This window comes from Delphinapterus leucas, chromosome 8 (genome assembly GCF_059928025.1).
Source record: "Delphinapterus leucas isolate spDelLeu-1000000601 "Yukka" chromosome 8, BTC_Dleu_Yukka2, whole genome shotgun sequence".
Lineage (NCBI taxonomy): Eukaryota > Metazoa > Chordata > Mammalia > Artiodactyla > Monodontidae > Delphinapterus > Delphinapterus leucas.
The window spans coordinates 15,422,370-15,435,725 of NC_143136.1; the positions used below are offsets into that span (position 1 = coordinate 15,422,370).

The 13,356-nt window shown below is 39.3% G+C and overlaps 1 protein-coding gene across 4 annotated transcripts in view; it reads right to left on the minus strand.

Annotated features, from left to right (window-relative positions):
* Positions 1–3,600: 3,600 nt before the first annotated feature.
* Positions 3,601–13,356, minus strand: part of ACSL3 (acyl-CoA synthetase long chain family member 3) — an 83,557-nt gene continuing 73,801 nt past the window's right edge. For 2 of the 4 annotated variants that reach the window (XM_022567799.2, XM_022567800.3), the window contains 2 exons: positions 12,196–12,353; positions 7,057–7,786 (listed from right to left, as the gene is read on the minus strand). In XM_022567799.2, coding sequence (XP_022423507.1) covers positions 7,629–7,786; positions 12,196–12,353 — 316 coding nt within the window. In that variant the 3' untranslated portion in view covers positions 7,057–7,628. Of the gene's footprint in view, positions 4,963–5,681; positions 6,219–7,056; positions 7,787–12,195; positions 12,354–13,356 lie in introns of those variants that run through there. The other 2 variants (XM_089916313.1, XM_089916314.1) reach the window with 2 other exon arrangements.

Consider the following 13,356-nt stretch of genomic DNA (forward strand, 5'->3'; position numbering starts at 1 on the left):
TTGTAATCAGGGAAAAAAGAAGGGAGAGAGAGAGAGAGGGAGGGAGGAAATATATGACCAAAAAAAACCTAACCTGACATGGTGTCCATGGCGGCTCACAGGGATGGGCCTGCCAGGGTCACAGTTGCTCACCATCTTTCACCTTGTTCCCTGCCTTTTAGACTGAATTAAAGGCTAACTGATGAAAGTAAAACTGTAGCACTTATTCAGAATCTTTTAGGAGAAAGTCATATTACACTAGACTAGGAGGATACAAAGAATCACTAAAGGACTCACATCCTCTGGAATTGAAATTTACCGGAGGAGTTAGGATATATACATTCAAAACAAAATACCAACTGGATAGCCTGCAAAAGGTTTGATCTAGCCAGTCTGCTATCAGGGAGCTATCCTATAGCTGAGTTTCCACTTAGGCACAAAAATGTTAGTAAGGGCTGTCTGTTGTCACACTGATCCTAGTAGTAAAATCTGCAACAACCTAAATGCCCAGCAATAAAATGATTAAATACATTCTACAATACATCCATGCTATGGAATACTATGAAGCCATTAAAAAGATCACATTATTAATTAATTAGGTAAACCTATGCATACTGACCTGGGAAGATGCCCAGTGTACCCTCAATGAAAAAAAGGCAAGTTCCAGAATATACACCATGGTCCATTTATGTTCTGTACTAGTTTGCTAGGGCTGCTAAAACAAACACCACAGACTGGGGGGCTTAAACAACTAAAATCTTTCTCACAATTCCAGAGGCTGGACATCTGAGGTCAAGGTGTTGGCAGGGTTGTTTCTTCTAAAGCCGCTCTCCTTGGCTTGTCTCAAGTTCTTCCCTCTGTGCGTGTCTGTGTCCTAATCTCTCCTTATAAGGACACCAACCATATTGGATTAAGGCCCACGCTAAAGGCCTCATTTTAATTTAATTACCTCATTAAAGGCCCAGTCTCCAGTCGCATTCTGAGGTACTGGGCGTTAGGGCTTCAACACATGAACTGAGGGGAGGGATATAATTCAGCCTTTAATATGCTGTTTAAAAACTCTGTGTGTAGATGGAGAATTTTTATTTTCAGTTTATATTTCTGAATTGCTAGAAATTTTATAATGAGCATAAAGTCATCTATTATGTTAAATCAGCAATTCTTTAAAAACTATTATGATATTTTTGCAATGTTTTATGTCTGGAATTACTTTCAAATGAAACTTTTTAAAAAAGTGTATCACAGTAGGGATGGAGCCACAGGCCTGGTCTTTAAAGGACTGGCAATAACCATCCCACAGGGGTGGCCGCTGGCCGGGGGGCAGAGAGGAAACAAGCCAAGAATACACCAGTGCCATAAAACAGAATCAGCATATCAGCCAAAGACAAAACCAAAAAGCAGAGGAGAACTTTTGCCTTTCAGGAAAAACATAGGAGGAAAGTACCACCTCTCTGATCTTCCATTTCTTGTGGGAGCTGCTTTTAAAGATGAGCAAATTACCTACACTTATTTAAGTGGATGATCTGAAAAACAATATACCACCTGAACTGATACTGATAAAGCTCTACATTAGAGGGGAAGGAGAAGAATGTAACAAATCTACTGGATATACATGAAGGGTTTAGAAAAGATCTGCTTGGAGGACAAAAGTTCCACAGTATTTGGTTATGGTAAAATTCAAATAAAGTAATGAAACAGTAAATAAGGGAAAAAAATCAAACTAAGTATATGAAAATAAAGATATTCAGAACAGGGAAGGAATTACCAAGGGAAAAAATGTTTAATGTAAGAGTAGAAGACTGGAGCAGGTACTCATATATCACATTATAAAAACAGAACAAACAGAACAAGACTGATAAGCAAGAGTAAAATTGAAGGGCTTCCCTGGTGGCACAGTGGTTGAGAGTCCGCCTGCCGATGCAGGGGACACGGGTTCGTGCCCCGGTCCAGGAAGATCCCACATGCCGCGGAGTGGCTGGGCCCGTGAGCCATGGCCGCTGAGCCTGTGCGTCCGGAGCCTGTGCTCCGCAACGGGAGAGGCCACAGCAGTGAGAGGCCCGCGTACCACACACACACAAAAAAAGTAAAATTGAAGAAAGTTTTCAAAAAATATACAAATTCAGCTATGGGCTGAATTGTGTCTCCCCCCGCTCCAAAAAAAAGAGGTATGTTGTAGTCCTAGCTCCTAAAACTCAGAATGGGACCTTATTTGGAGATACTCATTGCAGATGGTCCGGTTAAAATGAGGTCATTAGGGTGGGCCTTAACCCAATCATGACCAAGTCCTTATAAAAAGGGGAAATTTAGATACAGGGGTATTTGCAAAGGGAAGATGAAGACATGGAGAGAATGCCATGTGAAGACAAAGAATTGGAGACGTGCATTCTACCCACCAAGGAATACCAAAGATCACGCAAACCTCCAAAAGCAACGAAGAGGCAAGGAAGGATTCTCCTAGAGGTCTCAGAGGGAGCCCGGCCCAGCCGATACCTCGATTTCGGGCTTCTAGCCCACAGAAATGTGAGAGAATAGATTCCTCTTGTTTAAATCACCCAATCTGTGGTACTATTTTATGAAAGCCCTAGGAAACTAATATAAATAAGAGATTAGAAAATATAAGGGTTTCTGGTTATTTCTTTACCAAAACATGAGACAATTTCAAGACTTTTTTTTCCTCTTAAAAATTATTAATTTTGCCAGAATAAGAAAAATAAAAAAGCTTTAAACTAGTTGTTCTTATAAGCTTGGATTTTTATGACAAGAGTAAGAAATGCCATTGTAAAAAGCTTTTAATAAAGTATGAAGAGAAAAGTAAGTCAGCCACACTTCCTAAACCAACACCACGTTAGCACATTTTCTTCCAGGCTCTTCTCTATGCAATACACACCACGCGCACACACACACACACACACACACACACACAATTTATGACTGGAAGAGCCTGCTGCATTTTTATTCCCACTTTCTTCCCCCCAAAATGATGCATAATATGAAATAATCTTCATGATAAAAGAAGTTGCAGTGACACTTTTCTTGCCTACATAACCAATCAAATGAATCAAATGAATGTTATACAATATCACCTGTTTGGGTATTACTGTAAACAATGTCACAATGAAGGTCGTTGTGCAGGAACTCTCAATCCACATCTCCGGTATTTTCTTAGACTCCTAGAAGTGGAATTAATGGGTAAAAAACATAAGAACATTTTCAGCCTCTGCTGCATCTTGCTTTCCAAAGATGAGCTACTGACCAAGTGAACAGATTTAAATCAGATTCCGGTGGCTACTTGTGACGGTGGCTGTAGAACAGCTGTCTTTCCTCCATTTGTGGGCACTTTTTTCTTTTTACTCCCTGAGGTTTTGCCACACTCCTCTTGAGGCAGAAATCATTGGAACCCAGACAGGTAGGTAAGCGATACTGTTGTCAGCACTGCAGCTGAGCAGAGGGCTATTTTGCAGGGCAGGCCAAGCACGTAGCAGAGGAGGGGAACGTGCCCCGGGCTTGCCGGGGCGGGGCGGGGGGCGAGGCCCGAGTGGGGGCTGGGCAGCTCAGGACCAAGAGGCCCAGCTCTCAGCACCCACACAGGGGGCTTCCAGGGCACACACTGCTGGGCTGTTAGGGCTGGTATTTTATACATCAGCACCTTCTTGCCCTTCTTCCTTTCCAACCCAGCCTGAACCACCACATGGGAGAAGTTGCCCCTGAATGAATCCCACCAAAGTGAACAGTATTCAAAGGCATCAGTAAAGAAAGGCACTGATGTGGAAGGGTTTGCTGAAGAGTGTTTTGAGAAGTCTGAACTGACTAGAAAAATGCACGTAACATTAAATGCGGACACACATATCCCTCGTTATAATTTTAACACTTTAATCCGCTCAGAAAAGTTAAGCAACAGCTACTCAGTCCCATGTCAAGGCCCTGGGGTGAAAGGTGGTTTCTAAACAGAAGTGCCCTTGTAGCCTGCGTGCCTGCATGTGGGCCAATGAGAAGGGAATCTGAGACAGGAGTGCTGGAGGGGAATCAGATTGAAGGTTAACGTATTTTCATTACTTAAAATCAGGCAACACAGGTACATAGCCTGCTGTTTTTACACGGATATGTCCGAAGAATCTTTCCATGACAACAGAGACCTACCTACCTCATCCTAAAATTACAGGTGTATTTGATATGGCAGAAATATTAAGCTACCTATGTTTAATAATCTGAGCAACGTTAATGACAGAAATTAGGCACAGTAATCTTTTTAAACTGATTCAAACCAAACACTGAAGCTGCCGTATGTTTTGTTACAGTTACAAGACTACAAAGACCTACGTTTATAGAAGTTCACGTTAGTATAAAGGTACATACAGCCGGTCTTGTCAGAAACCAACATGAACAGCAGCTGAAGGCAGGGAGGGGTCGGTTTCAGAGACAGGAAGCTTCCTCCCGTGACACCAGGACTCCGTGCAGGCACGAAATTTGGATGTTTCATTGCTGCCACCTTGCCTTTGCCCCACAAATTTTAATGCCAAATTCTGATTTATCACCTCTATGCAAGCCTTCAAGCTATGTGAATGTTCTACGCGCAGAAAACCTCTTATTACCACTGCCTTGGCGGACAGTGTGGCTCCTGTGCCGTCAAAGCCCAAGGGAGGGAGGGACTCGGGGGGCTCAGGGCAAGTGAGGACAGAATGCTAGCAAAGCAGGCACATCAAGAACAGAGCTTCTCGGGCTTCCCTGGTGGCGCAGTGGTTGAGAGTCCGCCTGCCGATGCGGGGGACACGGGTTCGTGCCCCGGTCCGGGAAGATCCCACATGCCGCGGAGTGGCTGGGTCCGTGAGCCATGGCCGCTGAGCCTGCGCGTTCAAACAGAGCTCCAGTAAAGTCTCCCTTCAAATGGATTGCTAGGCCGAGAAAGACAATTCTCCTAACTCCTTTTCAGTGAGTATTTCAGGAGTGTCAAATCAAGTTTGACTTTTATGGAGAGAGCTTTTCTTTCTTTGGAAAAACAAAATACTGAGTTTTAATATCAGAAACTTTAGAGATCAGAGATATCAAATCCATTACTTAAAAACAAAGTAGTATTAAAAAGTAGCTAACGCTTACAGTTTTGTTCTGTTGTAAGAACTTTCTAATGAAGTTTAAGCTAAGAAATACCAGCAGGGGGAGTGGGGATGTGGGGCGGGGCGGGGTGGGGTGGGGGGGAACAACGGGACAGAGGTGGCCCACCAATCTACCTGATGTAAACTGCTAGACTTACAGGAGAGATTCAAGAACTCTTCATGTGGCTTACTTCTGGGAAACAACAGTTCTCAGAAGACATCCTTTTAGAATCTATAGTCTCGTTTCAGACGTGTGTATTAATTAGACTTAGCCATTTACTGTGAAATTCCTGAAAGTTTCCCTCCAAGTATCTTCTGGTTAAACCAGTATTTTTCTTATAATCAAATTACAGTTGTTGGGTGTTTTTTTTCCCCCCCAAATCAACCAACTTTTCCTTTTTTGAAAGGATAACATTAAAACGTACTATTTTTCAAGTCACTAAAGATGGTTTGGATTAGAAAGTAATTGGAAAGGGGATTCTACTTATTTAATTTCATATTCTGCTGTGGCATCTGACACCTGGCATCTGGTATTTTAGGAATGAAAGGAATTATAAAAAAAAAGAGACAGAGAGAAAAATGGGACTATGTACAGATTAAGCCAGTCTTATTAGATGTTTCTGAAAAGAAACAACTTTTATTCTGAATCAGTGATAAGCTACATATTCATATGCCACTATTTCAAGTCACAGTTATACTGACATCTCTCCTTTGAAGCGCTGAATGGTTTTTTCTAAATACTTTCCAAAAGTCATTTGAAAGCAAGTAATAATTCTAAATATAAAGCATCAGAAACAAATTCTGTCCACCCAAGCTAACTTTAATGTTTAGACCACAACATTTTAGAGAGGCTCCATTTAATTTTTCCCTATTTTTACTTCTTCTTGGCAGTTTTTCAAAACTCTGTGAAAACTTAAACTATGACAAGAAAAGCATTCAAAACATAATACAAATATATACATGAATACAAGAAAAGTTTAAAACTAAAAACACCATATTACAATATCTCCAAATACGATGTGTTCATGATATGGCCAAAAACTACAGGGTTACAGGTCCTCAACGCTCCCACTGCCCTACGCAGATCGACGTTCATACCTTTTCACATATGTGTATTTTTGTTTTGTTTTGCCTTCTTGGTGCCTAAAGTAACTGAGAATCAAGAAAATAACTAATATGACATGAAAAACATGGTACCTATGATTTTCTTACATCCTAGTCTAAACACATCTTAATTGGTGCAACATCACTCTTAATAATAGCCAAACAACAACGGACAAGCAATACATATGAAAAGACGTACTATATATGATACAGTATTTTTAGAAGCAAATAATTTCCACACTGACATTAAAAACCTGCAAATTAAATCTTAACTCACCTCATTATAAAGTTAAATTCTCATGTATCATAGTAAGAATGCTATTCCTAGAAGCATTCTCAATTATTTCATTTTCTAGTGTAGAAAGGTTATGGTAGAAAAGATAAGGTGCTTTTTCAATAAGCTGCCAACAGACACTGACAGTGGCTGACACACATACCCAGTGCAAACTATCCAAGAAAATAATCCTAATTTGGAAATGAGATATATCACTAAACAGCTAGGCTAAAAGTAGAGTGAGATAGAATAATTATCTGTGACTAATATGTCATAAACACAGACAACTCAATGTACATGTAGTCAATGAAATAAAGAATAACGTTCCATCCTTTTTTTTTTTTAATTCTACCTTAACTTTTCAAATTGTGCCCAATTCTAAAACTTTAGTTTCCTAGTTTCCACAGCTGACTAGAAGACTGATATTCTGATGGTAAACTACCAGAGATTAATGATCCACTGGTGCTACCCTTGCTGTGTTTTCTTCTTTACTATGAAACCATAACCCTCTATTGCTATTTTGTTTCATGCAGGACCAACCAAACTTAATTTTTTTTCTAAGAAAAAATAAATATATAAAGAAGACACTGTCAGGCATATATTCACAAGGTCTCAATTTCTTAAAACATAAGTACGGGTATATTTATTTCTCTCAAATGCATACAATAATTACACAGCAACAAATCTTTTGTTCAACAATTTGATTCATAAGCATTTGAATGAAATTTACATAATTTCACATCCATACCCTTGCATGTTTAAATACTGTAAGTAAAAAAGCCCCCCAAATAACCAATTCTTGTATTTCCTATTTATCCCTCTATACATCCAAACTTTAAAAAGTTACAAACTGAACACTATACAGAACATACAAATCATGTTTAAAAACTTGAGGTTTTAAAATCACTGTTCCCCCAAGATGATTCAAAAAAGGCCTCATGCTGACAAGTGCAGTCCTAGGTGGTAAAGTAACTTGGAGGAGGGGAAGAAAGAAGAGACAGACACAAGTTTGCTGTCTTAATATTTTACTAATCCTGTTAGTTAAAAATGGTGATGTCATGAGAAATAACAGTTTAGGTTTAATATGAGGAATGGAGTCTGCCTCACAGTTTGAGACATGCATTTCAAGTATTTTCCTATTTGATCTGAGCTCCCTGCAGCAAACTGATGCTGAAAGAGAATAATTATTTTCTTCCATACATTCGCTCAATGTCCGCCTGGTAATGTGTTTTAAGCTCTTTGCGTTTCAGCTTGAAGGCATCTGTCACCAGACCAGTTTCAGGGGTCCACGGTTCAGGGCTCAAACGAATTTTTACTGGAATTTCAAACTTTTCCAGACTTGCTGAGACGGTGAAAAGAAATGTAAATGCAAGGTCATGAAAAATATACAATTAAAATTCTTGGCAAATAATTTAACTTCCTCAGTCTTTGAGCACTCATCAAAATGCAAAGCCAACAGCTCATAAATCTCACTTCTAAACAATCTATCCCTCAGAAATACGAGAAGAAACAGATTACGTATGAGAATTACAATAGCAAAAAACTGCTGAGAAAATCTACATGTCCATCAATAGAAGGAGTTGGATAAATTATGATAAGGCATAAAACGTACAACATTCAGTCACTAAAAATGAGTTAGATCTATCTGGCATGGGTATATAAAGATACCTGCAATATACTGTTAGGTTTAAAAGAAGTTTTGTTTTCTTTTTTAACACTAGATAAACTTATATGCAACTAGATGTGTACGACAAGGGTACACACCAAAATAAACCGCATACTTCTAGGGGGCTAGGATCCAGGATTAAGGAAAAGGAAATGTCACTTTTTACCTTACACCTATTTGTTTTCTTTGAATTTATTTTTAAAAATCACTTTAGAAACTAAGAAATAATAAAGTTTAAACAGAATCTTGTCACTGAGCCACGATATTCGCCATGAGCTCTGAGAAAGAATGTCTCCTCACTACTGTGCTTCTCCCACACTGCTTGATACCAAGTAGGTCCTCAACAGTGGAAAACGGAAAGGGGGCGGTGGGGAGGGGTGGGGGGGGGAAGACAGGGAAAAGAGATGTAGTTTTGAAGAAACACCTTTCCTTAAAAAGACTGATTTACTTTTCCAGCATTCATTTAACAAATATTTACCAGGAAAAAAATACTGTATAAAGTGCTTTACTAAACATTCTTTTAAAATACAAAAATGAATAGTTTCTGCTCTCAACTGGTATACTATCGGAAAACAGGTAAACACCTAGCCATAATAATGTATATACCTTAAAAGAACTGAATTAAAAGGTATAAGTGCCTTGGGAACAAAAATGATATATTAACTCTAACCTGTAAAAAGAAACAGAAGTAACAAAGTTTTATGCTTCAAAGATGAAAAATATCTCAGGAGTGGTTTCTAAGAGGAAAAACCACTATGAGAAAAAGCAGTAAGGCAGGGACACAGTTCTTAAGGGACAGGAGTCTGACACTACGGAGATGTGGGGAGACTCACAGGCAAGCACTGGAAGCCCACATTCAGCTGTTAAGTGCTCAGTCGGCACCGCACTCTATGACCTGACTCAACATGACGTTAGTTAAGTACAGTGATATCATCTAGACCAGGTTTTAGAAAAATGAACACAGCTACAACCAAATGACCAGGTGAAGAAATGGGGACTCTAAGTATAATTATGAGTATTTCTTCCCTATTTTGTTGTGAATATGCTTGTATATATGTTAAGCAAATATTTTTGTTTTCTTCCCTCCTATTCTCTTATCACAATATATTAATAAGTTCACTTTATATCATAGTATTTAAGTTACAGGATATCAAAGGAGAAGAGTAAGAAAAAAAATCAGTCAAGGGGTCTTCATCCACTTCTGGGAAAAAGGTTAATGTATCTTCAGTTGCACGCAGAACAGGTGCATAATGTTAGGTGTTACTGTCTTTACTTGGAAATTAACTATGGTGTAAGGAAATGTATCTGGGTGCCAGGCTGACAAAGGGTGGGCTGTGACAGTTTTATGCATCATCTGGGCTAGGCTAGAGTTCCCAGTTATTCAGTTAAACACTAATCTAGGTGTTGCTTTGAAAGTGGTTTTGTAGATATGACTAAGTCAGTTGAAGGGCCTTGAGAGCAGAGCTGAGGCACCCCCAAACAAGAAGCAATTCTGCCTGTGGACAGGGGCTTTGGCTTGTGCCTAGGAGTTCCAATCCACCTTTTTTTTTTTTTTTTTTTAAACAGTCTGCCCTACAGATTTCCAAGTTTGTCTTAGCCAGCCCCCAATAATCATGTAAACCAATTCCCTACGATAAGTTTCTTACTATATTTAACTTACTGATTCTGTTTCTCTGGTGTAAACCTAATATCGATTTTGCTTAAAAATGAAGTTGGATCCCTTCTTTACATCATATATAAAAATTAACCCAAAATGGATTAAGGACCCAAATATAAGGGCTAAAACTATAAAACTCTTAGAAGAAAACAAAGCGCTATTTCTTTGTAACTTGGATTAGGCAACGGTTTCTCAGATGTGATACCAAAAGCACAAGCAACAAAAGAAACAAATAAAGTGTATCTTATAAAAATTAAAACTGGGCTTCCCTGGTGGTGCAGTGGTTGAGAGTCTGCCTGCCAATGCAGGGGACATGGGTTCGAGCCCTGGTCTGGGAGGATTCCACATGCCGCGGAGCGACTAGGCCCGTGAGCCACAACTACTGAGCCTGCGCGTCTGAAGCCTGTGCTCCGCAAGAAGAGGCCACGACAGTGAGAGGCCCGCGCACTGCGATGAAGAGTGGCCCCCACTTGCCACAACTAGAGAAAGCCCTCGCACAGAAACGAAGACCCAACACAGCCAAAAATAAAAATAAATTAAAAGAAGGCTCAACATTAAAAAAAAAAAAAATTAAAACTGTTGTGTTTCAAAGGATACCATCAAGAAAAGTAAAAACACAACCCACAGGATGGGAGAAAATATATCTGATAATGGATTTGCATCTAGAATATATAAAGATCATACAACTCAATAATAAAAAGACAACCTCACTTAAAAAATGGGCAAAGAATCTGAACAGCCATTTCTCCAGAGAAGACATACAATGGCCATTAAGTACATGAAAATATGCTCAACATCATAAACCACCATCTGAAATACAAATCAGAGCCACAATGAGAGGCCACTTCACACTAACCAGGATGGCTAAAATTGAAAGGATGAACAATAATGAGTGCTGGGAAGGATGTGGGGAAACTGGAACCCTCATACAACACTCGTGGGAATGTAAAATGGTGCCACCATTTTTAAAAACAGTCTGGAAAATATTTAGAAAAATATGTTCTGGAAAATAGCCTGGCAGTTCCTCAAAAGGTTCAACATAAAGTTAGCAGAGGCCCAGCAATTCTCCTCCTAGTTATCTACACAACAGAAATAAATAAGTATATCCACGCAAAAGCTTGCGTACAAGTGTTCACAGCAATATTATTCATTAACAGCCAAAACCGGAAACAACCCAGGTGTCAACTGATGAATGGATAACCAAATGTTACTTGACAATAAAAGGGAATGAAGTGTTGATACATGCCACGACAAGAAAACATGGATGAACACTACATGCTAAGCGAAAGAAACCAGTCACAAAACCCTATATATTATATGGTTCTACTTATACAAAATCTTCAGAACAGGCAAATCTATAGAAACAGAAAGATTAGTGGTCCCCAAGGACTAGGAGGTTCGAGGTATGGTGGGGAGTGGCTGCTAACAGACACGCTAGTTCTTTCTGAGGTGATGACAGTGTTCCGAAACTGATTATGGTAATTGTACAACTCTGTGGATATACTAAAAAACTATGTAATTGTATATACTAAATGGGCAAGTTGTTTGGTATGTGAATTATAATATATCTCAGAGCTGTTAACATATACATAAAATTTAAAAATAAAGCAAGAAGGCATATAAATTTTAAATTATGCTTAATTATTGTTTCAGTATTCTACCTTACTTAGAAATTATGTAGCTTTCTAATTTCATATCCATTAATTAACTCAATTTAGCATCAGACCAAGGATTTCAAGTTACCTAAAAAAGTTGGAAACTATTTTCAAGCTGACATACTACAAAACACAATTACTGTTGAAATAAAGGGTCAAAATGATTTCGTCTGATTAACTATAAATGCAATTTACATTTTTCATAATCTTGAATAACATATCTAAGGAGAATAAAAATGCATACTTGTATTACCCATGACTCAGAAGGTACAGCTGTTTTTATGAAACCAACAACATTAAATGAAGTCTCTCTGCACTCACCCCTCAACACACACACACACACACACACACACACACACACACACATGCACAAGGGGTGGAGAACACATGAGTTCAACCAACTACCAGCACACTAACAGTGTAGCAAAGAGTCCTGGACGGTTCACTACGGGCTGGGGTGTCCAGGAAGCTAAGCAGGGCCTTGGAAACAGCTGAGAAGAGTGGAGAAAGGGCCAACCCAGAAAACAGAAGCTGCTGAGAAGAGGACATTCTGAGACATGTCCATCAGTGGTGGGCGTGGATGATTTGTGTGTCCCTAAAGGGGCTATAGTGGGGGACTGATAAGTACGTTCTTCTCCCTACTAATGGTGGGGAAATATGATTGGTTTCTAAGCAGGAAATGTAACCTAAGCCCTTGTAGCAAAAACAGGATAAGCAAGCTTAAGTAGCCTCTTCCCATCTCAGTTCTCAGAATCAGCTGAACACTCTCTCACCTGAAACAGCAGCTTCAGAGAGCACTTTGAGCACCTCATTCTCCATTTCGCAGCTGTTACACAGCTCCTCCCAGGTCCCTCGAAGTCCCCTCTTTCGTGCTAGTTCCGTTAGCTCCTTTTGATTCGGCACAACAAATCCAATGACATAAGAATGATAACTGAAATAAAGGGCAACTTGGTTAAGGCACCACACGGCGTACACCGCGTTAACTGCAGTTAACTGGCTACGCTGACATTTAGCGATCAGCTCTTCACCATCCCAAGCGACACACATGAGGGCGTATCTGGTACCGCCACGCTTGCTGTCTGATTCATAACGTGCTGCGGTGCTCTGGCAGAATTCACTGCTAAAGAAACCTGAACCTGACATTTCATGATAAATTTCAACTATGTATATAACTGCTATGAAGTATGCTTTTAAAAAACAAAATTACAAAAGCAGAAACTAACACACCATTGTAAAGCAATTATACCCCAATAAAGATGTTTAGAAAAAAAAAAAAGAAAATTACAAAATCAGAAAATTCATCCTTAAAAAATCAGTAATTCACATCAACAGATTAAACAAAACTGAAAAGCTAATGTAGATATGAAACTGTTTCTAAAAAAATTTGGCAACAAATCAAAGTAATGTGATTATACATATTTCTTCCTTTGTTATCGTGGGAATATGTGTTCTAGAGGAACTCTTGAGTATGCCCGCTGAAGGCAGCGACCTGAAGAAATGGCAGCGGCATCAGGAGAAGGTCAGTTCTGGTTAATATCACATATGAAAATCCAGAACTGTAGCATCACTAAAGAAAACACTTCATGACTAACAAAGGGCAGAATCATTTATAAACCAATGTAGTAAATCTTTAAAGTGGGCTGTACCTCAAAGCCTATTTCTAAATTGGTTCTCCTAACACCAGATTTTATCTTTTCATAATAAGCATTATGTCAACTGCTGCAGTAAGGGTCCCAGGCTGGCCAGAAAATATCCGATCATTAACCCTGGAGAATGACTGCCACATGCAATACTGTTATGAAAAAATGTAATCAGAGTGCCAATCTGAAATTCCAACACATTTCCCAAGAATGCATTTCTGGGATTTTAACTTTAAACTCTCCTTCCCAGCTGCCTCTATATCATCGTGGGCTCGAGATGCTATGTATGAAGCC